General features: G+C 44.5%; 2 protein-coding genes across 2 annotated transcripts in view; both read left to right on the top strand.

Annotated features, from left to right (window-relative positions):
- The window catches only part of MYO5B (myosin VB), a 147,640-nt gene extending 142,576 nt beyond the window's left edge, over positions 1–5,064 (top strand). Inside the window, exon 41 of the mRNA XM_058824488.1 lies at positions 607–5,064. Within this exon, the coding sequence (XP_058680471.1) occupies positions 607–759 (153 nt within the window). The 3' untranslated portion in view covers positions 760–5,064. The remainder of the gene's footprint in view (positions 1–606) is intronic.
- Positions 5,065–7,488: 2,424 nt separating this feature from the next.
- Positions 7,489–25,128, top strand: ACAA2 (acetyl-CoA acyltransferase 2). Its single transcript, XM_058823662.1, has 10 exons — positions 7,489–7,532; positions 11,725–11,891; positions 13,479–13,607; positions 15,341–15,457; positions 16,816–16,963; positions 19,207–19,382; positions 20,324–20,453; positions 22,631–22,701; positions 23,201–23,355; positions 24,515–25,128. The coding sequence occupies exons 1-10, from the start codon at positions 7,517–7,519 to the stop codon at positions 24,597–24,599; spliced, it is 1,194 nt and encodes a 397-aa protein (XP_058679645.1). The 5' UTR covers positions 7,489–7,516; the 3' UTR covers positions 24,600–25,128.
- The last annotated feature ends 1,510 nt before the right edge of the window (positions 25,129–26,638 follow it).

Genomic DNA, 26,638 nt, shown 5'->3' with positions numbered 1-26,638 from the left:
CAGGGATAGCCAGGCTGTTAATCACAGAGGGCAATAAGCACCCAAATCCCAAGCTCAGCTGATTCAGCTCTTCAGTAGCAACACAAATGAGGATAAGGTTGCAGGAGTCAACAAAGTGTTGGTGAAATCGAGTTACTTCTGAGATAGGAAGTAGAAATTGGCAACTGAAGGAAAAATAAACAAATTAAAGCCAAACACCTTTTAATGCTGACAAGGAGCAGGGAGAAAAAGGAAGGACATATATTCAGCTACCCCCAGAACATATCACCATGGTTGATCAGCTGAATCAAAGGTGGTCTGCTGGTATCATGTAGTCCTGGTTTTGCTGGGCCAAGGGGATCATCTTGTTTCCAGGTCCTGTATCTTTGTGGTCATGTAGAAAATGTAACCAGGCTCTCCTGAAGCAGTGTTTCCTACAGTCTGATAGAAGTTCCTGTAAATACTTGCTCAGAAGGAAAGGTGCTGCAGAAGGGAACAAAATAGTTCTCACCGTTTTCTGCAGTATCTGTAAAATGATGTACATTCTCAAACCTTTGATGGTGTAAAACACAACAAGAAAAGGCAACAACTGATGCTAAATTTGTTTTCTTCTCCCACACCCAACAGAAGCAGTTGCAAGAACGGAATGACCCTCCACAGCTGCTGTTAGACTTCAAGCACATGTTCCCAGTTCTGTTCCCATTCAACCCATCTGCCATCACCATGGACTCCATTCATCTCCCTGCTTCTCTCAACTTGGATTTTCTCAATAAAGTCTGAAGAAAGTAGAATTAAACTCACCTCTCACACCCAGAGACTTCCAGCAACAAAAGAAAAAAAATCATAAAAAGAATTCAAGAGCTCTTGAAATATGGACCAAACAGGCTTATGGAAGAACCAGTACACAGTAACAAATGGATGCTAAAATGTACACTAAAAAAGACACTGGTCTGTATGTGATTTTTTGGGTAATTTGCATCTCAGAAATAAGGATACTTGAAAAGTATCCTTATTTTTTACTGCTTGATTTTATGTTGACATAGTACAAAGCCCATAATCATCTCCAAAAGCCAAGAAGTGGGAGACAGCTTATTTTGATTTTCATAGGTGTCGATGACAAAAACAAAATTTGAGACACTTGTGCTGCCTTGAAGGATGTGTCATTTGTCTAGGAGCAGGTGGTCTTGTGTGTATGAATAGCAGAATATGCAGTTCTGCCTTCAATTCTTGCTAGTAACTGCATTCACGACAGTGAATTGAAAAAGTAAATTGCAGAAGGTGTGTATTTATCACACCATAAAGGTAAATGGCTGGGATGCTGCTTGTTTCCACTGATGTGGAATTTGTCACAAATACAAATACATTTTTCACAAATACATTCAGATACACCAAATGTATTTAGGAGGAGCTGTTGCTCCTTAGCCATTGCTAAATATATTCAGTGTATCTACTTCATGGAAATTTAGATAAATTGGCAGGAATTTGTTCCATTGGACTTTCTTGCATTACCAAATTTACGTTAGCAAAGGTTTTGTCCTAGCGAAATAATCATGATGCAAAGGACTGCCTTAAGCCTTCTGCTTCTATCATAGCATCATCCTGATCCCTACTGTTGGCTTTCCTTGTGCTTTCGAGTCTGAAACACTTTCCTCCAGTGGCTGTCAAGGTTCTTGTACCTCTTACATGGCCAGTGTCAGAATCCCATGCACAGATCAGGCTAAGGAGCCCAGTTTAATCCTGCAGCCCTACCTGTGTTCAGTGGGTTAATCCTAGCTGTAGCTGTCCATGGAAAAACTCCATTCAGTTCAGCAGCCATCCAAAATGTTAAGAATCATGGAAATACAGAGTTTGGATAAATTAAGAATATTTTAAAAATTTAAAAATTTCTAAAAGAGATGAAATGTTCTAACACAAAAAAAAAAAAAGAAAAAAAAAAGCTGTCAGGTGGTATGTTAAAAACATACATAAGCCATTTCTTTAAGAGTGAACCCAAAATACAACAACCTTAAATTAATAATTGCCTTCAATTCAGATTCTCTTCGTTTTGTTTTGGTTTTTTTTTAATCAGACTTATAAACTAAGCCAAACCAACTCTCTGACCTCACCACACAGATGCTGGAGGAGACCAGGCATTGGTTTTTCTGTGGTCCTTGGCAGCACACGCTGGGCTGTCAGGAGGTGGGTTCCCCAGGGTCAGTGCTGCTCCACGGCTGCTCAGCGTGGGGATGCTCCTGCCACAGCACCACGTGCCAAACTGCAGCCAGGAGGGGGGGCTGCCAGCAACCTGCCCTCTCCACCTCCACCATGGTCTTGTGTAAATCAGTCTTAGCTCACCTGCTTTTGTGGCTTCTTCTGTGGTGCACAGCTCCATCATGACTAAAAGCTTTCTAAGACAAATCCACTCTCTCCATCTGACTCTTTTTAGCTGGTGTAAATCCAAACAGTAAATTTATGACCAGGTAGGCTGTCTACTCAGAGACTGAAAGTAGAATGTGAAGTTTCTTGGAGATACACCACCTCCTGTCTGCTGCAGTTTCCTTCCTAGGCAAGGAGCGTGTTGTGATTTAGGCATCATGTATATAATCGGTGTATATACAAACTGCAGTAGTCCTGTATGTACTATATATGTATATGACTATCAAAAAAAAAGCACATTTTTAAAAGAAACTGTTGAGTGCTGTGCAGAGTTATATCGGTCTATGCCAGTGGGTAAATACCTTGATCCAAACTGAGACTATAGTTCAGAGCAACTGTTACCACTGAAGGACAGACTTCAGGCTAAAAAGTAATTTGTCCCCCCTTAACCATCACCCATTGAATTACAGAGATTTTGCTTGTAAAGAGCCAGGATTGTCTCCAAACTGCAGTTTTTGGGCACTCACCCCTGCTGTGTCTTCAGCAGTGCCTTCATCTTCCCTGGCTGCACAATGAGGGTCATGCCACCACTCTGCTGCCCGTGCCCAGCAAGCCCTGCCACCCACTCACCCACTACACCTTTATTTATTTTCACCTACCTCTTTTCACAGTGAATGTCCTTGCAGTGCTCTGAATTTTGGTAGTTGTTGACTCCCCCTTCTTTCCATGCTCCAACAGTTGTCATGGTTTAAAAGTAAATAATTCAAAGCAGGATTCAGCTTTTCTGTAAGGTGGTTTAAACAGCAAACTGTTGCTCAGGATTCGTGTTAGGTCAGCAGTTTCAGGCAGTTCAGGTCTCTACCTCTTTCTGATGTAAATTATTTGGAGTACAATTCCCAATGCATTGATTAAACCTATGCTTATCACTCAGACTAAGTGACAGGTTGCTGCAGAATCCTCTTCTGCAGTGGCTTTGTTGCTGATTACCACTGTAAAATGTGCTTAATGGTCTTCTAGGGGATAATGGTCCTTCACTGGCACTTTCAGGATTGTAATTTATATATTCTTTCTTAAAAACTCTTAGTATGTGTAGATGGGAACTGGGATTTAACACCCTGATCTGTGATCATGTAGTTTATTCACTGAGATCCATCTGGAAGAGAACTCTGTATGAAATATCTTTAATATATGTTATCTTTTCTGTTAGCACTTTTAAAAATTTGTATTTAAATGTTAATTTAGTTAAATTGCTATGCTCAAGCACGCCTTCTTTCCTCAGATTTACACTTCTTTATTTAAAAAGCAAAATGATCACAAAGCATGGCTTAGAGAAAGCTGGCTCTTCTCCAGATCTGTCTTTATTTTTAAATATTGATTATTAGGTTTAGCATTTTCCCACTCTGTGCCTTCAGCTGTTTAACTCAACCACTCTTTCTCTGAAATAAGCATTAAAACAGTGGAATATTTTTATTATTCTGTCATAGAAAAAGTTGTCTACGGATATAAAAGTCTACTCATAAAATCTTACATAGGGGAAGTCTGCAAAAACACTTTGAAGTTCTTGGTGGAAAAAACCCCCAAACAATAGTGACACACTGTGATTTCTGCAAATATGATGGCTTTTATCTCAAAAAAACACTACTGGGAATAAAATAAAATAAATTAAACAATCAAAATGCCCAAGTCACCAGCACTACAGAACCAACACTTTGAATATGAGTTGAGGCATATGCTGGCTGACCTACAAGAAGCATCCAGGACAATGTCCATGTTTCATTTTCACCAGAAAGTTCCTTTCCTTCTTCCTTTTATTTTTTTTTTAATTGGCATTTTGTAGCTGAGATTGCTTATCTTATCTGAAGATAAAGCTGCTGTAGGTGACTGTAGTAAAAGAACATTAGACCTCAAGACTGAATTTTTGCAATCCTACATTACAAACATTTTTTTGCTCATGCAGTTTATTCCAAGAACTTCTTTGTATTTGTGAAACAGTACCAAAGTGTGGGCATGTTTTAAGAACAGTGGCTGCTTTTGATCACCCTGCAACTTGAACACTGGAGTCTTTGCAGGACTTGATTCCTCGTTTGTGTGATTTGCAAAAGGTACAAATGAAAAAGCTGCACTTGAAACAATAGTTGTTTTCCTCCATTTTCAATAGTAAATTAGTAAAATTGTGCAAACTTATATTTTCAGACCATTAACCAAAAAATTAGCATTTTATCAGTGCATATAAATAGAAGCTAATTAAAATGAATTGCATGAATTTCCATGAAGCTTTTTCCTCAAACTTTATTGATTCACATATATATTACAGTCATAAATGGATCTTTTTTTCTTTCTGAAAGAAATTCTAGCAAGGTAGATGTTAAGTAAAACAATCCACAAGACATAACCCTGATGAGTATCCAAATTATTTCAAGGTGTGAATGCCAGTGGACAAAGACTTTCAGATTAATTTGAAATCAGAAGAAAAGAAGTATATTAAAAAGTGCTACTATATTGAAATCTTTGGGGATATTTTTATTTTATTTTTTGTGGTGTGAAGTGTCATTACCTTAAGGAGCAGAAGGTATAGCTGCTGTCAAAGTTGAATGATATACATGAGTGAATACTGTAGATGAAATACTACTGCTTATATTTTTCCATTTTGAACAAATCTGTAAACTACACCTTTGTTTATAAGAAAATGCTTGTAATAGTCACTGTAATATTCAGCTGGGGATAAAAAAAATTGTGAAATAAACACTTTTGAAGAAACTGTGGCTCTTGGTCAAAAATGGGAATGCAAAAAATAACCCCTTTCAATATATACTTCCATCCAATAGAAACATTTCTAAGTAGCTTATAAACAGAAATTAAGAGAATCACTTTTACTTAGCACATGAAAGGTTTTAGAAGTTATAACCTGATTTCAGAGGTGCTGAAATATTGGCAGCTGATTAGAAATTCACTGAGTGTGGAGTGTTATGGCCCTGAGAGCCAGTGCAAATGAGTGGAGAAAAGGAGAGGAAAAGCCACCCATTGTACATGTGTGTAAATCACAGAATCCCAGAATGGTTTGGGCTGGAAGGGACATTAAAGCCCATCCAGTGCCACCCCTGCCATGGCAGGGACACCTCCCACTGTCCCAGGCTGCTCCCAGCCCCATCCAGCCTGGCCTGGGGCACTGCCAGGGATCCAGGGGCAGCCACAGCTGCTCTGGGCACCCTGGGCCAGGGCCTGCCCACCCTCCCAGCCAGCAATTCCTAATTCCCAATGTGCCAAAATCTGTGCCTGCCCTGTGGCAGTGGGAGCCATTGCCTGGGTGCTGTCCCTGCCTGCCTTGTCCCCAGGGGCTGTGCAGCTCTCCTGGAGCCCCTGGAGGCCCTGGCAGGGGCTCTGAGGTGTCCCTGGAGCTTCTCTGGTGCAGCTGAACAGCCCCAGCTGTGCCAGGCTGGCTCCAGAGCAGAGGGGCTCCAGCCCTGGCAGCAGCTCCGTGGCCTCCTCTGCACTGGCTGCAGCAGCTCCAGCTCCTTGTGCTGCTGGAGCCAGGGCTGGGGCAGCTCTGCAGGTGGGCTCTCACCTGAGCCCAGGGGCACAGGGGCAGGATCCCCTCCCTTGGCCTTAAATGAGACTTGGATAAGAGAATTCAATGGCAAAGGAAGAAAATAAAGCAAAGCCCTTGTCTCTTTTTAAAGACAATGTTGCATGTTCATTGATTTATAGATTTATTAAATCATTGGAATTATGTAGAGAAAGTACTTGAGAGATTATTTTAAATGAAAAATGGGAGTCTTGACAGGATAACATTTTTTTCTACTAGAAAATTTACAGAACTTTAAATGTGTCCCTGAAGACATATGGCAGTTTTTATTTGTACACAAAATATTTTCACTGCTTCCCTGTCTTCTGCCTGACAGCCAGCATGGTTCCACTGGAGCAATTATACAGATAAATCATACCTCAAGGTGCATTTCAACCATCAGAACTCTGGAGGGTGGGTTTTGTGGTGTACCTTGGAGGTGCAGATTCCTGGCTGGGAGGGTGGGCAGGCCCTGGCCCAGGGTGCCCAGAGCAGCTGTGGCTGCCCCTGGATCCCTGGCAGTGCCCCAGGCCAGGCTGGATGGGGCTGGGAGCAGCCTGGGACAGTGGGAGGTGTCCCTGCCCATGGCAGGGGTGGCACTGGATGAGCTTTAATATCCCTTCCAATGCAAACCATTTGGGGATTCTAGGATATTTGTGTGTGGTTTTAACTATTTCATATTATCAGAGTGAACCATGGATCTGTCCTGCTGTCGGTTCTTGCAGCATCCATGGTGCTGCATCACTGAGACCAATACGTGTTCATTGCAGCCCACGGAGGGACCGGTTCTTCCCTCTAGTGACCAATATATGATCACAGGCATTTAGCCCTTTTATCCCTGTGGTTCTCATTGTCGGCTGTGTTGGAAAATGAGGGTATCCAAATGCCGACAGGTTTCAAACAGATGGGCTGCAAGCAGCTCCTGCTCATCTCCATCCGTGTCCAGGGGAGCCAAAGCTTGGAATTAGGGGCAGCAGTGTGTCAGCCATGGATTGTGCAGGAATTCAGGGGTGCGACCCTCCACAACCCCCTCAGGGAGGTTCATAAATCTCAGCTGCGCCAGGGCAGACTGAGGTTGGACACCATCAGGAATTTCCCCATGGAAAGGGAGGTCAGGAACTGGAACTGCCCAGGGAGGGTTGGAGTGCCCATCCCTGGAGGTGTGCAAGGAGGGCCTGGACGTGGCACTGAGTGCTCTGGGCTGGGTGACAAGGTGGGGATCAGGTGACAGGCTGGACTCGATGATCTCGGAGGTGCTTTCCAACGGAAGCGATCCCACGATTATCTGCAATTAACCGTATCACAGTGTAATTACCTGTGGGGCGGGCGGCGGGGGAGCCTCTCCCCTCAGCCATCACCGCCGGCCCTCGCTCCCCCTGCCGCCGATTCGCCAAAACCGCACGGGAAAAATCGAACCAAGCAGAAGCAAAGTATAAAAAACAAACAACCAAAAATTCCCCCCACATTTAAAATAAATTTATCAAACAACTAAAATTACGCGTAGAAAATAACTTTAAGTGAACTGCCTGCCGGCCGCTCCCGGCCGCCCCTTCCGCCCTGAGCGTGGCGAATGTGCGGGGCCGGCGGGCGGGCGCGGCACTCGACGGGCGTGGTGTGGCCATGGCGCTGCTGAGGGGTGAGGATCCCGTCCCCCCGCGGATCCCTGGCTCCCTGAGGGGCTCCGGGCGGACTCTGAGGGCGGGAGGTCACGGCTTGGACGCTGTAGGGGCCCCCAAAGCGAGGCAGCTGGTGGGGCCGGCAGGAATTACAAAGTAGAGCCCTCGAGAGCCATTCCCGTGCCTCCGGGGGATCTCTCTCCCCGCTGTCCCGTCCGTGCCTGCTCGGCCTGACAGCTGGAAGTAATTAGGAACTTCCCAAAAATATCGGGCTGCGTGGGGTCAGAGGGTGGGAATGATCGCCGTAGAGTGGGGAGGGGGCTCAGAGGGTGGGAGTGGGGTTCAGGGAGTGGGATTCAGAGAGGGCATGTGGTCAGGGGGGGAATGAGGTTCAGAGGGTGGGAATGGGGAGCACAGGGTGGGGAGGGGGTGCAGAAGGTGAGGTGGGGGTCAGACAGTGTCAGTCACAGCCTCTGTGTTCAGCACTGTTTTCTGCAGTAATTCTGCAGTGTTTGGCTCCCTGCGTGCTCGACTCAGTTGTGCTGCAAACACATAGCAAGGGGTGCGTGTTTGTCATGTAACTGGGAGCTGGCTTGTGTGTCAGGAGCAATTTTTCCACGGAAAGGGCTGTCCAGCCCTGGCACAGCTGCCTCGAACGGTGGTGGAGTCCCCAGCCCTGGAGAGATTTATAAGTTGTGTGGATGTGGCCTTGGGAGTGCTGGGGAATGGTTGGACTCCATGGTCTTAGAGGTCTTTTACAGATGATTCTGTAATTCTGTGATTCTCTGTTTACGTGCAGTCACTAAGTGACACCTGAACTGTCAGTGACAGGGAGTTTGTCACCTACAGACCCTGCCTGTGTTAGCCCTGATAGTGCAGGATAAACTCCGCAAGTTGCCACAGCTCCTCAGAGTGTTTGGTGCAAAGAACTGATTTGTGCTCTGCATTGTTTAAATTCTGTGACTCTTAAAAATGAGGTACATACACCTTTTAAGACCTGTTCTTGTATGAAAACAAAATTGGAATTTATTGCAATAGGGCTTTTTATCTATTTGACAGCACTTTGCTACTTGACAGACTGTACTTAAATAATAGCATACATGTCAGTCATGGTGTGAGGTTGCAGAGCTAAGGTCTATGTAGTCAGCATTGTGTTAATTCTGATGGGTTTGCTGAGCTGGATAGCACAGAGGGCACCTTGCCCATAATTGTTTGATTTAGTTTTCTGTGCCCGCTGCAGGATTTTCTCTTATCTCAATCCACAACACTTCCATATACCGTTCATGCTTCTCAACTTCCTTTTTTATGTTATAGGTTGTTTTGTAGGCTTTCAAAATAGGATCTGATGAAGAATTATTTTCGTACCAAGTGCATTTGAGATATGTTGGAGCGTTAAGGAGTGTTTCGGTTCCCTGTTTGGCAGCAAGTGATTAACAAAACCGGTTTAAAAAATGTCTCAAATGCAGTGTTTGGTAAGGATTCAGAGTGATCTTGGCTTTCTTTCCCCAAAAGTTGTCAGATCTCTATGCATTTGGTACTATTCTGCTCTCATGAATTGTTTATCACCTTGGAATATTGCAGAGACTCTAGAATTTCTCTGATAATGTAGGACAGAACTAATTAACGGGAATTTAAGAAGAGTTGTTAAAGGTAAAGAATCCTTTTTCACTCAGGGCTTCAGCCACCCCTTGCTGCCTCTCCTGAAATTCTGGGGAGGCAGTGGCATTTGTAGGTGCCTCTCCAGTCGAGCAAAATTTGGCAGGCTCTGAGTTATGTCCCCTAAGGGAGTGTCTGTGTCCAGCTTAATTCAACATAACACAGACTGTGCTGCTGCTCCTTCATCTTCTCCTCATACTGGTTCCGCCCAGTCTCCTCTCTGAGTCTCGAGTCATTGTTTTATTGAGCAGCCAGAAGGTGAACGCGGGCACGGGGCTGATCCAAGTGAAAATGGGGCCCTCGTTTTCTGCTGAGTTGGTGTTCAGCCGCCTCTGTTGTGTGACCTGCCCTGGTTTATTGGCCCCGTGGTGCTGTTGGGAAGTGGGCAGCAGTGAGCAGCCTCCGTGAAAGAGAGAGAGGTGGTGTTGATGTGGAAGGAGTGTTTAGGGGCAAAGTTCCATCCCCGCCCCTGCGCTGCTCGTGAGGCAATGCCGCGGTGGATGTGACTGAACAAATAATGTGGGTGACTGACAACCCGGCCAGGAGGGAGGAGAAGGGGTTCTTTGAGCTTGGTCAAGCCCCCAGGCTGGTCTGCAGCAAGGCTTTGTGGTCAGTTAGGGCAGGCACAATTTGGAGGAGGCAGGGAATCAGTGGACGGGAGGGGTGGTGGAGAATGTGGGTATCAAGGCCTGTTTTGCTGCAGGAAAGATATGCCATGGAGGGAAGGTTTAGATTGGGTATTGGTAAGAAGTGTTTTGCCATGACATGAGCCACTGGCCCAGGGTGCCCAGAGCAGCTGTGGCTGCCCCTGGATCCCTGGCAGTGCCCCAGGCCAGGCTGGATGGGGCTGGGAGCAGCCTGGGACAGTGGGAGGTGTCCCTGCACATGGCAGGGGAGTTGGGGCTGGATGATCCCTTCCAACCCAACCCATTCTGTGATACGTGTCTGAGGATCCTCCCTGCACATTTTACATCTCTGCACTGTGTTCAGGCCCTTGTCAGTGGGGAGCCTTGACCTTGACCAGTTTGTAATGTCCTTTTCTAACAGTCATGCAGCCTGGGGTGCAAATACATGCGGGATGGAGGAGCACCCTCTCTCTGACAAAACAGCCAAGTAACACGGATCAGATGACCTGAAATCAGTGCTCACAAGCAGCTTAATGAGCAGGCATTTTCATTTGTCTGCGTCCTTACATCTCTGTGTGTCCCTGCAGCGTTCCCTAAAATAGCTGGGTGTTTGATGGGAGCTGTGGAAACAGGGGCTGCGAGCGATACGCTTCAACTGGGGGAAAGTTCACAGCCTGCCTCCCACTTGTTTTTCTGCACGTGGGAGCAGGGAGCCAGTGTCACAGGCAGCCAGGAGATGTTTGCTTTGGTTCAGGGATGGCTTCGCCTGAGCTGGAATTTGTATCATCTGCTCCTGCTCCGTGCATTTGTGCACAACTGCTTGCACATGGTCTCCTGCCTAGTGAAAACTGGATTTTCTTCCCAGGAACCAAAAGATTCGTGCTAAAGCAGTTTAGGTGGCATATATATTTCTGGTGGCAGGAGCATGAATTTTTTGATTAGGGAGAGTTTTTCTTAAGCTAAAGTCCTAAGTCCTCAAAGCTGAAATAGTTGAAATGCATATAAAAAGTGTATGGGGGGGGGGTTGTGCTTTGGGCTTTTTTTGGTGGGTTTTTTTTTGGTGTTTTCTTTTGGGTTTTTTTTTGTTTTGGTTTGGTTTTGGTTTTGTTTTTTTTTTTTTGCTTTGGTTTTTTTTGTGGAAACTATTTCTGCATATAAACCAAAAATCTGCTGGTTTTTCTAGAATGAGGGAATGGCCTCTGCTAAAAGCACTGTTCCTTGTCTGATTTTTTTACAGGTGTCTCCTACAGGATTTCCTAGATGTTGCTGGCATGTTTTTAGTGCATTAGCACTAATTTTTGATGCGTGTGGCAGCCTACTCCGACTCCACATTTGTATCCAGCCTTACTTTGTTGTCAAACCTCACTGTGTTTCCAGAATCTTCCCAGCTTTTCTTTCTGACTGTTAATTCTTCACGCCTTCCTTGTCTAAAGCACCATTCATTATTTATCTCAAACTTCCTGTGTTCATGTTGCCTATTCTTAAAAAGTTTTGGGTTAATTTGGGGTGTCACCTGTTGCCCTGTTCTTTTAAGTTCTCCTGAGCCTACTGATGTTTACATTCTTGCAACGAATTTTTTCACACCTTTTTTTTGCGAATGCTTATTGTTTCGCAAAATGCTTATTGTTCCTCTTTTCTGGAGGAGGAGAAATTTGATGGACTGTTGGTTTGTCCAGTGTCATTGGAGAGGTAGCACTGTCACCCTGCAATCCACTGTCACTTTTAGAAGAATCTATAAATGTTGGAGTCAGAAATTAAACTGCCCTTCTTTTACCCTGTGTCCGCATGGTTTTATTTCGTGTCCTCTGGTGACACTCACGCGCTGGAGGCTGGCTTGGCGCTCTGCTGCGTGCGAGGTGCTGTGCCTGTGGATAGTTTGTGCCCCCACTGGGTGTGTGTTCACTGAGGGCCATCTCTGCCCCCGCTGCAGGTGTGTTCATCGTGGCAGCCAAGCGCACTCCCTTCGGCACCTACGGGGGGCTGCTCAAGGACTTCTCGGCCACCGACCTGACGGAGCATGCCGCTCGAGCCGCGCTGGCCGCGGGCAAGGTGCCCCCCGAGATCATCGACAGCGTCGTCGTGGGCAACGTCATGCAGGTTGGTGGCCTGCAAGATCTCCTGCCCGGGGGCTGTTTCAGGCACCCTCGGTGTGGCCCTGTGTGCCTCTGCCTCGGGCTGGCAGCCAGAGGGGTCGGTAGCGGTTTGCAGGCTAGTGTTTCTTGCTTGTGCTTGAGTTGAGGGATGTATCCTGTGTGATTTGTGGTGCTGTTGGGAGCAGGGCTTAGCTTGCTTTTTTTAGTGCCAGAGGTCGTTTAAACCAGGACGAGCTGACCTCCAAAAAGTATGTGTCAATTAACTGGTTAGTTGCTAATCCCAGGTATGTTTCCCTGGTTTTAATGGCTGGAGCTGTGTGACTCAGTGATCAGTATTTTTTCACAGAGTTGTATAAATCCCTTTCTGTGTCAAGCCTGTAAGTGATATGAGTCAATTTCTCCTGTGTTTTCTATAGATTTTTTTTTTTTGAGTGATTGTGAGTTTCCTTTGAACTGGAAGGATTCATGCTTTGATTGGCAGAGACATTTGGACAATCGTGTCTCTTCCAAAGAGGATGCTGTTGTATGCATTGCAGAACTGCAGCTACCCACACATACAAATGAGGATCTTTGTTTTAGGCAAGACAGCAAAGAACATTCCTAGCTTTTTTTTTTTTTTGCTTTGTGTTCTGATTTCACCATTACTATTAAGGGTGGGGACTTTTATTTTGCACTGCATGTTTCAAGGATGCAGAAGAAGCAAGTAGCTGAGAACTTGGACAATAAGCAAAGAACAAGGTGGTATTCCTTCTTTGCATTTTCATCCAAAAGAGTGGTTTCAAATTATTCTGTCTCCTACAGCTACCATCTAAGCTTCTTTTATTCAACTTTTCAATTCTGTAAGAGCTGTTTGTGGCTTAGGAAAACATTGCTGCACTCAAATCTCTTGTAGTGCTTTCACATAAAAAATAGCCATCTCCTGATAAAGTTTCTTTTTATTTTGAAAGTACATGTCTTTTCCTTTGCATCATACTTCCCCATCCCAGTAGATTTTTTTTTTTAAATTCTGGTTTATTTATATTGTTTGATTAAATTTAATAAACTGTGAATGTGTGACTTCTTCAAACTCCTTCAGCAGAAGTGGCTTCATTAATTTTTTTTTTCTGAACTTGGGATAGTATTGCAGCACTGTGCATAGGACTTTGTCTTTATGATACGTTTTAGCTTAGGGCACGTTCCCCAAGGGCATAGGTGTTCTCTCTGGTTTTGGGAGGCCTTCCCTTGTTAGTCTGAGCAATATTAATTTACCTTAAAATAATTGCAGCTCGCCTGGCAGGATCTGCCCTTGTGTCAGCCTGCTGTATGGGTGCTGTTTTGAAAATAAAGGATAAGGGAAAAAAACATAAAGTTTCTGACTTAACACACACTTTCTTTAAAATTCATATTAAGACAGTGACACTTTCAGATCCTGTAGGATAGTGTCTTTCTGAGCTCCATCAAAGTGCTTTGGGTGAGTGGTAGGATTTCTGCTGAACATGCACCATCTTCTGTCTGGGATGCAATTACACCATTCTGACTTTCCATCAACACTTTTTTTTGCTTTCCAAACCAACGGGAGTGTGACAAAACCTCTTTCCTGTTCTGCCTGCAGAGCTCCTCAGATGCCATCTACATTGCAAGACACGTTGGTTTGCGAGTGGGAGTTCCCATGGCTGTCCCTGCCCTCACTGTCAACAGGCTCTGTGGCTCTGGCTTCCAGTCCATTGCCAATGGCTGTCAGGTACAAAGCTGTGTTTCTGTGTCAGCTGTAGCTTTTGTCAGGCCTTTAAGGTGTAGAAACGTGTCCTTTGTGTTTGGGATGAGTCTTCACACGGGTTTTTGATAGAGATTTCTATTGTCCAGCACAGTTTTCTGCAGGAGTTCAGCCACCACAGTGCCCCATTGTGTGGATGTTTCTTAAAATCCAAGTATTGTAGTAATTTTTAGTTTAATATGAGGAATGCAACAAGTGTTAGCTAGTGAAATGGAGCTCAGCTGTGCTATAGTTGCATCCCACAATCCTGTTTGTATGGACTGGAATTACTGGACTCCAGGAGTCTTTCATCTCTTGATCATTGTTTATATTCTCACCTGCCTAGCTGTGTAAGCAGCAACCTGTGCTTTTTAAGTATGCTTTTGTACAAAGATCCAAACCTCTCATGGGTTGAGTAGTTTATGAGGTCACTTCTTTTAAAATAGAAGAGAATCAACTTCTCTTTGAGGAGTTGGCTAAAGCCATTGAGTCAGAGCACAGGGATTTTCATTTCATTTGCTCATACATTGCTTTTATGAATACTTGAACAAGCAGATTGTTTATTGTGTGGGATTTTTTTGGTTTTCCTTGGCTAAAGAATTATTTTAGGCCTGATATTCTAGAAGAAAAAATATGAAAAATGTGGAGATAAGGTTACATGTTTGCAATAACATCCACCCAGCTGTTTTTTCTAGTGCGTTTTGCAGAGGCCAGACACATGTTTGTCCACACTGAAAAAATCTGCTGCAGAATGTGACCACTTTTACTGGAAGCATGGTGGTGAGGTCCTTTTCAAAGATGGCATTTCATCAATGCAGCCTGTGCTGCTTAGGTGCTCACAAAGTTTTTTGTAACAGTAAAGATCATCTCAGCACTTATTGCTACACACAAGTTATCAACTAGGAATCTCAAATGCATATTAAGATCACAGAATCATGGAACTGTTTGGGTTGGAAGGCACATCAAAGGACACTCAGTTCCACCTCCCTACCATGGGCAGGGACACCTTCCACTATCCCAGGTTGCTCCAAGCCCTGTCCAGCCTGGCCTTGGGCACTTCCAGGGATGAGGCAGCCACAGCTGCTCTGGGGTAATTTAATTTTCTTTCATTCTAGTTCATAAATAACCTCAGAGTCCAACTCAGTGAAGCATTTTAAGGAAGCACTATTCTTGAATGCTTTGATGGTGCATTTAAGAATTGGGGCTTTTAGGTTTTGTGTGCTTTGCCATTGATGAATTAATGTGTTTTGGGTACTTACTTTGTTAGCTACCTAGCTATTGTCTTCTAAAATTATGTCCCTTTTTTTTGAATTGTGAGATCTTACTTCAGGCTTTGAAGTGTAATTTATGTTCCTTTTGAGAAGAGTGGGAGCTGAAAACCACAAGCACAACCATTTGTGAACCAAACCACACCAGCATGCGGATGCCTGATGTCTTTGTTCCTCTGCTCTGTCATGTGTGCACACCCATATTTTCTTCTTCCCTCATGGACGCAATCATTCTTTGCTGAAGGGAAGAAAAAGGGACGTGGCATGAAGGAGACAGACCCCACCATTAACAGAAGGGTAAACCCTTCATCCATGTACCCACATGGCTAAGCTTGCGTTCATTCTAAGTTCGTTGCTTTGTAGGTGACAACCTCTTCTTTTAAAACAGTTGTTATTCTCTTCCTCAAGCAGCCAGCTAAATCCTGGATGTGTTTTGTTTTACTGTGTTGACAGGAAATCTGCCTGAATGAGTCAGAAGTTGTTCTGTGTGGTGGAGCTGAGAGCATGAGCCAGGCTCCTTACGCGGTTCGGAAGGTTCGGTTCGGAACCAGACTAGGAGCAGAGCTCAAGGTACTTCCTTTGCTCTGTGAGCAAAGCATTGCTTAGTATCAGGATTGTAGGTGCCAAATCCTTGAAAATGAAATTATTGGAGATTAGATCCAGAATTTGTACTTTAAAGCATTTATCTAGTATTCAGACAGTATCAAAACGGTAGGTTCAGGCCATTTGGTGAAGTGTGCCAGTTTTCCAGCTTTTTCAAAACCACTTTTGAGTTCCTGTTCCATGTTAAACATACCAATAAACTCTTGGACACAAAATTCAGTTCACTTGCTACATTCTGTGCAAGTACTATGTACAAAATGTCTGTGAAGCAGAGGCACACACATTTAGGCAAGGCTAGTAGTGCTCGCAGTAGGTAGAGAGACTGGTAAAGAGCATGTATACCTCCAAGCTGTGAGCATCTCTCAATTTCAAAGTGGAACCTTGAAGTTAAATCCATTGACCAGTAAGTTATATTTACATTTTCTTCTGAAGATAAGTTCTGAGTGAATACTGTGGAAAATACTTTATCAGCAGGATAAACTGAAAACGTGTCACGACTTACTCAGTAGGTCATAACTGACATCAAAATGCAAAATTAGGATATTTCAGTGTTTCAGCCCTTTGGATTTTTTTCCCACACCATATTTTCATTGTGAAGATGGTGAATATGATGTCCTTGATTTGTTCTTGTGTGGCACAGGTCCTACTGACAGCACCTTCACAAAGTTGCTGATACACCAAGTAGGTGCAACTGTGTTCTTACCATAAAGATAACTGAATTACAGTGACAGGTGAATGAATGGCTTATCGTGCAGAACTTTACTGCTGACAGAGATAAGAAAACCCATCTGAACAGACTGGACTTACCTTTATCAGGTTGAGTGAAGGTAAACTTGGGTATCTTCTCCCCTGAGATGTCATACCCACAGAACTTTTGACTCTAGCAAGGGGATTCTACCTGACATTAGAGAAAGAGCTAAAGAATTAGTAGGTTGTTGTGCCTTCTCACAGTGCCTCCCATTTCCTTCCTGGCAACCAGGAAGTTTGCTCACAGGACTCTAATAAATAATTAGTACAGAAGCGAAATATGCTGAAATACTAAAAATCTATTTTTAAAGCTTTCCCCAAGCCTCTTGGGGCCATGTATGAGTGGAAAGAATCACACTAGAGTGTAATGGAGATTAATTAGAGTAGCACACAAGAGCTTGCACACTGTTTTTCACTATGTTCATTCTGATAAATCAGTAAATTATCTGTAGATAACCTGAATTAATTCTACAAAGAGCCATTAGTTTCTAAGAGACTGCTGAACAGTTAGAAGCTGTCAGTAATTAATACAGGTATTGCCGTGCTTTCTGATTTCCTTCTTCTGATGTTCCACGCAGCTGGAAGACACGTTGTGGGAGGCCCTAACAGATACCCATGTTAAAATCCCTATGGCAGTGACAGCTGAGAACCTGGCTGCAAAGTACAGCATCTCCCGGGAGGACTGCGACCGGTACGCGCTCAAAACCCAGCAGAGGTGCAAGGCCGGTGAGTGAATCGGGCACGGGAGGTGTTTGTGTGGCACCAGTTTCAAGGCTAGTCAGCTTTTAGCCTTGGTTCAAAGCATTCTGAGGTTTCTCTGGTGCTCTTGTCCTTCTGTTTGCATGCTGTAATTTGTGATTTTGCTGGCCCCATGGTAAAAGTAATGCACTCTTAGGGGGGTTGACTTTGACAGTATGCTGAGTGCGGGGTTGCACCTCTCAGGTTTAGTGGGAGCTCCTTTCCACTGCCTTCCTGTGCCTTCCTCAGGGACATTCCTTAGCTGTTGAGGCAGCAAACACCACTGGCCATTCGCGGCCTGAGCAGGATTCATGTTGGTGAATGTCGTTTGCTGGTGCCCCTCTGGTGGGATGCAGCATTGTCCCAGGCATGCCTGACTGCACTCCTTTCTTTCCTCTGCACGGCAGAACAGTCTTCCAGAGTGACCCACATCCTCCTTGTGTGCCAGCATGTGCTGTAATTCATCTAAATCCTTCTGCTTTCTTTTGCAAATTGAATGTTGTTCTTGAATGCTTGAACAGTCAGAGCAGATGGAATCTGAAGAGGGGATATTTGTTTAGGAGCTGTGTTTTAAACTGTTCTCTGGGTGGTTTACGTGCCCGAAACCATAATTCAGAGGCATTCAGCTCTGAGCCCTCAATGTAAGAAGGAGCTGGAGCTGCTGCAGCCAGTGCAGAGGAGGCCACGGAGCTGCTGCCAGGGCTGGAGCCCCTCTGCTCTGGAGCCAGCCTGGCACAGCTGGGGCTGTTCAGCTGCACCAGAGAAGCTCCAGGGACACCTCAGAGCCCCTGCCAGGGCCTGCAGGGGCTCCAGGAGAGCTGCACAGCCCCTGGGGACAAGGCAGGCAGGGACAGCACCCAGGCAATGGCTCCCACTGCCAGAGGGCAGGCACAGATTTTGGCACATTGGGAATTAGGAATTGCTGGCTGGGAGGGTGGGCAGGCCCTGGCCCAGGGTGCCCAGAGCAGCTGTGGCTGCCCCTGGATCCCTGGCAGTGCCCCAGGCCAGGCTGGGCTTGGAGCAGCCTGGGACAGTGGGGAGGTGTCCCTGCACATGGCAGGGGTTTGGATCAAGATGGACTTTAATGTCCCTTCCAACCCAAACCATCCCAGGTTTCTGTGACTCAGTTACTGTGAAGTTCAGGCCAAAATCCAGTAGAATGTGCAGTGGCTATCCTGGGACTCAACATACATTGGAGGCCAAAGGTGAACATAAGAAGGAAAGATCTAAGCATGGTTTTAGATTCTAATGACGGTGCATTTTAACAGCTGCACTCTTGAGGGAAGATTTTGTATTTTTTCTAATGGATGTAGAAGTGCTTTTTGTAACTTTTCTTCATCGTTCATTACCCTTCCTGCTCGTTCCTCTTGTTACCTAACTCCTGCTATTACTGGAGCCTTTGCTAGAAACTGTGTTTCTTGTTTCCTGGGATTTTACCTTGCTGTTTTTATTTCTGCATGTAGGACCAGGTCATCTTATCCCACAGTAAAGAGAGAACCCTGTGTGTAATCAGGAAAGAAAAAGGGTTTGAGGCATTTATTGAGAAGTCCAGAGGTAGCTAAACAACATCAGATCTGACAATTTCAGTTTTAAGTCTCTGTCTCATGTTTTATTAGGCAATCTGGCCAGATGCTTTTTTGGGCATCTTAGATACCTGCAATGACTTGAATTGTTTTAGGTTGTTTAGGCAGCTGAATCCCATTCTGAGATCTTAGTTTGACAGTGAGAGCCCTTGGAGGATCACCTTGAGCAGGATTTTGATTGATGTACAGTATTTTATCAACAGAAACAATGTGGCTCAAGAGGTTTTCTGCTCGTTCTTCTCTGAGTGAGATTTACATCTTGGCCATCTGAGAAATGACAGAGCTGTAAAATAAAGCAGCAATAAAGGGGAGTATGTACTAAAAATAAACCTAGTGGTTTACACAAAAAAAACCTAACAAGAAGGAGTTCAGCTGTTGAAACCTGACATAAAGTTTCAATATTTGAGGCTTTCTTTGGAGAAGTTTGACAGTCTATGGTTCTTACCCAACTTCTTAAAATAACAAAAACCACAAAAACCCCCCCAACAATAAATAAGGAAAATAAAGCATAAATATTGCTGTCCCTGAACTTTTGGTTCAAATAGAGCAAGAAGCTGTGTGCGCATGAAAATATGATTGTTGGTCATGCTGGGCAATCATCTTGATGTTTTTATCAGGTCCTTTTTATTTTCCTTTTTGTGGTTGCAGCTAATGATGCTGGCCACTTTAAGGCTGAGATGGCACCAATTGAGGTGAAGACAAAAAAGGGTAAAGAAAGCATGCAAAAGGACGAGCACCCCAAACCCCAGACCACCATGGAACAGCTGACAAAACTCCCGTGTGTCTTTAAAAAGGATGGAACAGTCACGGCTGGGAATGCTTCAGTGAGTACATCACACCCTTGGGTTGGGCACGTGTCCCCTCTGTGGTTCTCCCAAATTTATTGCCACTGTTTTTATCTCTCACCGAGTTGGCTCTCAGTGGTGTCTCCTGACAAAGATGACTTCTAATTCTGCAGCTGAATGCCCCAGCTGACTCTCCCAGCCTTGTGCCAGGTGATCCTGGTTGGTGCCAGGGGATCCTTCAGTCACTCCTAAGTCCTAAATTTGGTTCTATGGGCTGCCACTGATACTGCAGTGAGGCATTGGCATTTCCTCCTGAGCCTTGAGTTGTGCAGTTGGTGGCTGCAGTGGCTGTGTAGCCACTCTTCTTTTTTGGGGGGCAGTGGTAACTGAACTTCTTTGCTTCAAACCTACATTGTTTTAGTGGGCATACTGCTGCTGCTCATCTTTGTACCACAGCTACTGTCCTCTCTCCCCCAGGCCACATTTTGCTTTTACCCAGAACATACTCAGTGCTTAGCAGCATGTCATTATGGACTGTTCCTCTCACAGTCATTATCTGAATTAATTGATTAAAGTTATTTGGGCCAGATGGAGTGCTGTGATCATACAGTCAGAATTCATGCCTAAAATAGATCATAGCCACAGTAAGTGTGGGTGTCTGTAAAGCATCTTTTATAATTAATAGCACATATATTATCCATTATTAATAGTGTTCTTGCAAGTCAGCAGAATCATATTTCCAATGCAGGGAAGACTTATTTTTCTTTTCTAACACATTGGAATTCATGAAACATTTATCTATATTTAACTATCTTTCCCCAGCCTCAGAAGAGTGATTTGTTTTTGGTTGTTTTGAAGAAACATTGTTAAATGTTAATTATGGTACCTTAGACTCAAGCCCCTTTTTGGGGTTAAAGAGTGTGAGGATTTTTTTGTTTCTTTGTATTTTCTCACTAAGAATGCTTCTCTCTTACTGCAAGGGTGTGTGTGATGGAGCTGGTGCAGTCATCCTTGCCAGTGAATCAGCACTTAAAAAGCACAGTCTCACTCCTCTGGCAAGAGTAGTAGCTTATCACTCAGCTGGCTGTGACCCTTCCATCATGGGCATTGGTAAGTTGCAGTAAAGCACAATTTTATGGCATCAAACAGCACTAAAATGTTCTTGTCATGGGCATTCTGAAGGAAAGAAATGTGCTCAGGCTGGTGGCTCTGAAGGTGTTTGTGTGTCCTGCCGTCCATCCTGCTGTGTCAGTCCATCCTTGTTGTGCAGAGGGATGGATTTGCTCCTCAGTTTGGCTGGAGGGGTGTGTGCAGTGCCTGACCCACAGTAATAGCATCAGCATGGTTCCCCAGGCTCTTCTTCCCTTTTTGTACTGTCTCTTTTAGTCAAGAAAACAAACACTTACACATTTTTTAAAAACAATTTTCTCCTAAAATTCACTTTCATTTGCTGTGAGCTCTAAATCCCTTGATAAAATGTGTAACTATGAGTTGCCTGCCTCACCTGTTGCTGATGGAGTAATGTAACCTTTCAGCAGGTTCAGTGACTCAACTGCTTGGATCCCAGGATATGCATCTGTTCCTGTGTTACTTGAAAAACCAAAAACCTTTTCTTGGTTGCTTTAGTCCCATATTTTCTGTTTCCTCATTAGGTATTTTCTGTTTCCTCTCTTAGTGCAAACAGTCCCTCAAAGCCAATCCAGACACCACAGAATTTTTCCCCTCACTTTAGTTTGCAGACAGCATTGTATCCCAGCATTGCTTTTCGTCTCTGTGTTCTGTTCAGAGGAGCTGTTGTTGGCAGGTTCTGGGTGCCAGTAGAAATGCAAATGAGGCATTGTCAGATTTGTTTTCCTGCTCAGACTGTCTGACTGACACAGAGCAGGAGGGAGGGTTTTCTTCGCTGGACTTGGTGCTGGCATTGTGCTTCCTAGACCAGCCCCTTCTCTCTGGTTCAGGCAGCTCTTCTAGCTTGTTTGAAAACTTCATAAATCATATGGAGGATCACTTAGTATCCCAACTCCTTCACACCACAACTTGTCCCCAGCAGCTCAAAGAGGCCAGATGAGGTTCATCGACCTGACAGCAGCAGATCTGACAAACAGGAGCTCAGTCTGAGCCACTGTCCTTTCACATACTGATAGCAGGTCCTGTCTCACAGTGTTCAGTGAGAGAATCCATTGTTTTAAAAAAGAGAGAGAGAGGGGGAAAAGTTTACTTGGCTGTCATTAGGGGTCTTTGTGATGTCTACATGAGACCCTCCCATTACTCTTGATGCGTAACAGGCATACTAAAATCCTTCCCTAATAAGATGCACTTAGTATGGTGTTAAGCTGCCTGGGGCTCCCTAAAACTCCACTGAGCTCTGAACTGGGTACTTATTTCTTTTAATTTTTCTGTCTCTTTGGTAGTTTACTTAATTTTATGTATTTATTCTTTGAGCTATGTGTTTTCATCGCAATTTTTTGGCAATGTGATTGCATGTAGGATTGTTTTAGAATTGAATGATCAGCCACCACCCAACATCTCAGTATGTTTCTCCTACAATCACATACCTAATTAACCTTTCCAAATTCTCTTTGAATGTGTGTGTTTCCTTAGGTAGCTGCATTTGAGGTTAATTTCCCTTCATAGTTTATATTAGGTTATAGAAGGCAGCTTTCTTCCAGAGGACAGTGTTGTTGCCAAACTCTTAATAATCTGAAACTCAAAATCTTGCTTTTTTCAGTTGTCCAAGACCTGGGTCTGAGGGAGCATCTAATTGTTTGGAATAAACTAGTTAAAGGTTTGGCTTTTTATTAGAAGATTTTCAAATATATTGAGAACACCAAAACAACAATACCCATAACTAAGCACATGACCAGCAAACTCTAGAGCAGCCTGTGTTTTTCTTATTTTGTTTACCTGGAGGCTGCAAGTTGTGAGGAAAGAATAAGTGGAACTACGAGTATGGGGAAGGAGAATGCATCAAAACCATTGTGAAGTTGTTTTATTTACCTGGGGACTGTCACTTCTCTTGACTCAAAAGCTCTGTGTGCAGCAGTAGTGACACTCTTAGATTTCCCTGGCTGCATGTTGGCAAGGAGACCAAGTAGTTTTGAGATTTAGGAGCTCTCTTACCACCTATTAAAGCAGGTTAGTGACATATCCAGAATTCATTATCTGCACAGAGGCTTGTGAGAGGGGTTCTCATGAGGCTTTATTAATTTGTCCTATGTAAAACAAGTTTCTAATACTTAATTTAATAATTTTTTAAATTTAACTAACTGCATATGATTTCCAAACAGGCCCTGTACCTGCAATTACAGAGGTTTTGAAGAAGGCAGGACTGACCCTGAAGGATATGGATTTGGTAGAGGTGAGATATTTTTACAAGAGCAGTGATTTTACCCCTGATCTTTTTAGCAGGAGGATTCCACTCATGTCATGTAGGTGTTCTTGTCTGTCAGGAGCCTGCCTGACCTCTGTCCATCCAGTTTCTGCTGCACAGTCACTACAAAAATCCCAGGCACGTGGAAACTGGAAATGGTGTGATCGCATTCCGTGGAACAAAAATATCCTCATGTGACATGATGTTTTACTCCTTTGGCTGGACTGCTCATGTTTTTAGTTAGTGATACATGTGAACAGAGCAGCAGGCATGGACCCACTGTCTCAGAACATACTGTACTTTTTTTTAGAAAATTCACCTTGTCTTGCTTAGTATTTGAATTTAGTTGGGTTGGATTGACACATGAGTGTTGGCTGAGCATGCTGTTATAGACACAGCATTTGACCAGTTCACCTTATTTATTCTTGTTTGCACACGTACTGCTGAAAGCTGGTGTTGAAGTTCTGTCCTTTCTCTGGTGCTTTAGGTGAATGAGGCATTTGCACCTCAGTATCTGGCTGTGGAAAAGGTGTTGGGCCTTGACCCTGAGAAAACAAACGTCAATGGAGGTGCCATTGCCATCGGCCACCCCCTGGGGGCCTCGGGCTCACGGATCACAGCTCACCTGGTGCATGAATTAAGGTATGAACTCAGCAGCTGCTCAGCATGGGTGTGCTGCTGGCGGGTGGATTTATGCCTGCTGACATTTTGGGCACGGATGCCATGTGACTAAACTCTCCTGGTCAGCCAGCCTAAAACTCTCCTGGCTGGAGTGGGCCACTTTCTGTATGAGTTTTGCCACTTCTGTGCTGCAGGGCAGGTCCTGCACTTGACTCACATCCCATCCTGTTGTCATGACAGCATTTCTCAGTTCACCTCCATCTGATCCAAGCCTACTGGAGCCTGTGGGAAGGTTTCCTTCTTTTGAAATGGCCTTTGAGCAAAGTCTGTTCTCTTCTTAACATGGGGCATTTCATAGAATCATGGAGTCCTAGGGACAGCTTCCACTATCCCAGGTGTCCCAGGGACAGCTTCCACTATCCCAGGTGGCTCCAAGCCCCATCCAACCTGGCCTTGAACACTGCCAGGGATAGAACAGCCACAGCTGCTCTGGGAAACCTGTGCCAGGGCCTCATCATCCTCACAGCCAGGAATGCCTTTCCAATATCCCATCTGTCCCTGTCCTCTGACAGTGAAAGCCATTCCCCCTTGTCCTTTCCCTCCCATGCATGAAGTCCCCCTCCAGTCCTTTAGCTACTGGAAGGGGATGCTTTAAAAGACTTCATTGTCACATTCTCTCTCCTTTAGCCCACTTTCAGAAATTCTGGCTCTTTTGGCTTGCCTAATATGCTTAGCAGCATTTTAATTCCCCCCTCAGGGTGGAGATAACTGTGTCTCTTTGCTTGCACTTGCAACACTGTCTTAGTGCTCAGCCGTGAGACTTCAGATCATTTGCACCTTGCAGAAATCTGTTTATTGGAGTGTGGTTGTAGAAAACCTAGCATTTGAAATCTACCTCAGCAATGGTTTTAGTTTAAAAACTATTCCAGAAATGTTCAGGTGGGGTCTAGTGGAAGAAGTTTGTGCCTGTGGCAGGGGCTGGAACCAGATGATCTCTAAAGTCATTGTTCAGAAATATTTCAAAACAACAACATAGACATTCTAAAATGTTATTGTCAGTGACACCCAGTTGGTAGCTGGTTTCCTCTCATAAAATCAGGACAGGAGCTGCTGATTTTATGAGAGGAGACCAGCTGCAGTAACCTGCAGTGACCGATCCCCTGTTTCTGTTTCTGGGCAGGCGCCGCGGTGGGAAGTACGCGGTTGGGTCAGCGTGCATCGGCGGAGGGCAAGGCATTGCTGTGCTCATTGAGAACACAGCCTGAGGCCTCCTGGGCACTGCAGCTGCTGATCCCCTGAGAAACCTGCCTCTCTGACACCAGAGCATCGCTGCCTGCCTTTCCTGCAAGGTAAAGGAACGACTGAGAAGTCAGAATTCTGAACAAAAGAGATTCATTGATGTCTTTCTAACTAAAGGAAGTGCAGCATCAATATAATTTCACACTGATGAAGTATTTTCTAAAAGCCTCTTTTCAATCAATGTATTTCTGTAGGCAAAATTATTTTCATTTCCTGAGGAAATTGCCTGTCAAACTTTCACCCAACCTGCCTTAAAATAGCAGTCAGTGCAGCTTCTTAAGCAAGTATTGCTTAAACTTATTTCAGCTACTGACACTGTCTGGTACATGTGCCTCTTCTATTATCAGGAAATGTGAAAATGCAATCAGAGACTTTCTGAAGTATATATTGATTGTAGATTGGTGGCTGTTAACCTGTACCCTGCTGTTCTGCAAGGGAAGAGAACAGAAGCTGAAATTTTCATTGTGCCTCCCAAAAGAATAATAAATATTACACACAAAGGAAAAAGACTTGGTGTTCTGTTTGTTAGTTTATTTTAAATGTAAATCAACGTGAGAATTGTTAGTTTTGGGAAATCAGTGTTGGGTTTTGGAGAGAGTGTTTCTTTTTGTTGAGGAATAACTGGTGTTTATTAGGTAGTTTCTAGAGAAGTCCAGCAAATCTGCCAGCCCCCTGAGAAGGGACACATTCACTGCACGTACTCAGCATCTCTTTCTTAAAATTCCTCTGATAGTGCCACCCATATTTCTTGGGACTGCTGGTGTGGGGCTGTTCTTGGCCACTTTGGGAGGTGCCTCTGAGGAAGCTGCCTCAGAGGCAGTGGAGTTGGAGTTATGAATCATTTGACAGGGCCAGCATGACATTGGGGTGAAATGAAGTCTTGGTGCTCGCTGGAGTCCTCTAGGCTGCTGTGAGCAGCCTGCAGCTTGCTCTGATGTGCATGTCTGCATGAGGTGCTCACTGGAGAGAGCCCTGCCAGAGACAGCACACACCTCTCCATACCACTGGAGCAGCAGCAGAGACTTCAGCCTTAACTCCTTCTCATCCTCCGTCAAATATTCCTTACCAAATATTCCTTACAATAACCCTCTGCTGGCATGGGAGGATTGTGAAAGGCACTCAAACCTGTCTGCCTAGCCTAGCAGGAAATTCAGGCCAAGGCAAGTGTTGCTACAGCTGGTGGATAACAATTGAAATATGCTGATCATCTTCCCAGGGGTTTTCATGGGTGCAGTGACTTTAAAAACTGTAGAGATATTTAGCACTGTTTATATGGATTAAAAAAATCTACAACCAACCCAGCTGCAGTAGGGCAGCAAACCAGATATTTATCTAATACAGTGTCTGTTTTCCTCTTTCTACTCTTACTGTGGTAGATTGGGATTACTGGGATTTCACTGCTCAGAAAACATTTTCCACATGGATTTTGTCACATCTTTTGCAGGAAGATTTTTATTTAATAACCAGTAGTGCTTTCTGTAATAACCAATAACTAATTCCCTGTTTCTTCTTAGAATCATAGAAGCATGGAATAATCTGAGCTGGAGGGGACCCACCAGGATCACCCAGCCCAGCCCCTGCCCTGCACAGACCCCCAGCAATCCCACCCTGGGCATCCCTGGCAGCGCTGTCCAAAGGCTCCTGGAGCTCTGGCAGCCTCGGGGCTGTGCCCATCCCTGGGGAGCCTGGGCAGTGCCAGCACCCTCTGGGGAAGAGCCTTTCCCTGAGATCCAAACTAACCCTGCCCTTACAGAGCTTCATGTCATTCACTCAGATCTGGTCATTCCCTCAGTCTGGTCACTGGTTGTAGAGATCATGGTTGGGTCCTCATGGAGGAATTTATGGTCAGTTCTTGACTGTGGATGATCACTGAATTCTTGTTTTCAGAGAACTGGATAAGTTTTTCCAGGATCTTTTCCTTGTGCAATAACAGTTTTTTCTGAGCTCATCATTGTGTGTTTACAGTAAATCCTCTTCATGTGCTTTATTTAGCACACAATGTTTC

This window comes from Ammospiza caudacuta, chromosome Z (genome assembly GCF_027887145.1).
Source record: "Ammospiza caudacuta isolate bAmmCau1 chromosome Z, bAmmCau1.pri, whole genome shotgun sequence".
Taxonomy (NCBI): Eukaryota; Metazoa; Chordata; class Aves; order Passeriformes; family Passerellidae; genus Ammospiza; species Ammospiza caudacuta.
This window is presented reverse-complemented; position numbering and strand designations above follow the sequence as displayed.

What these genes read in the sequence shown, in the direction of transcription:
- ACAA2 (XM_058823662.1), top strand. An exon ending in GACTAGGAGCAGAGCTCAAG is followed by an intron (nt 15,458 to 16,815) that starts GTACTTCCTTTG and finishes TGTTCCACGCAG; the next exon opens with CTGGAAGACACGTTGTGGGA. An exon ending in AGGATATGGATTTGGTAGAG is followed by an intron (nt 22,702 to 23,200) that starts GTGAGATATTTT and finishes CTGGTGCTTTAG; the next exon opens with GTGAATGAGGCATTTGCACC.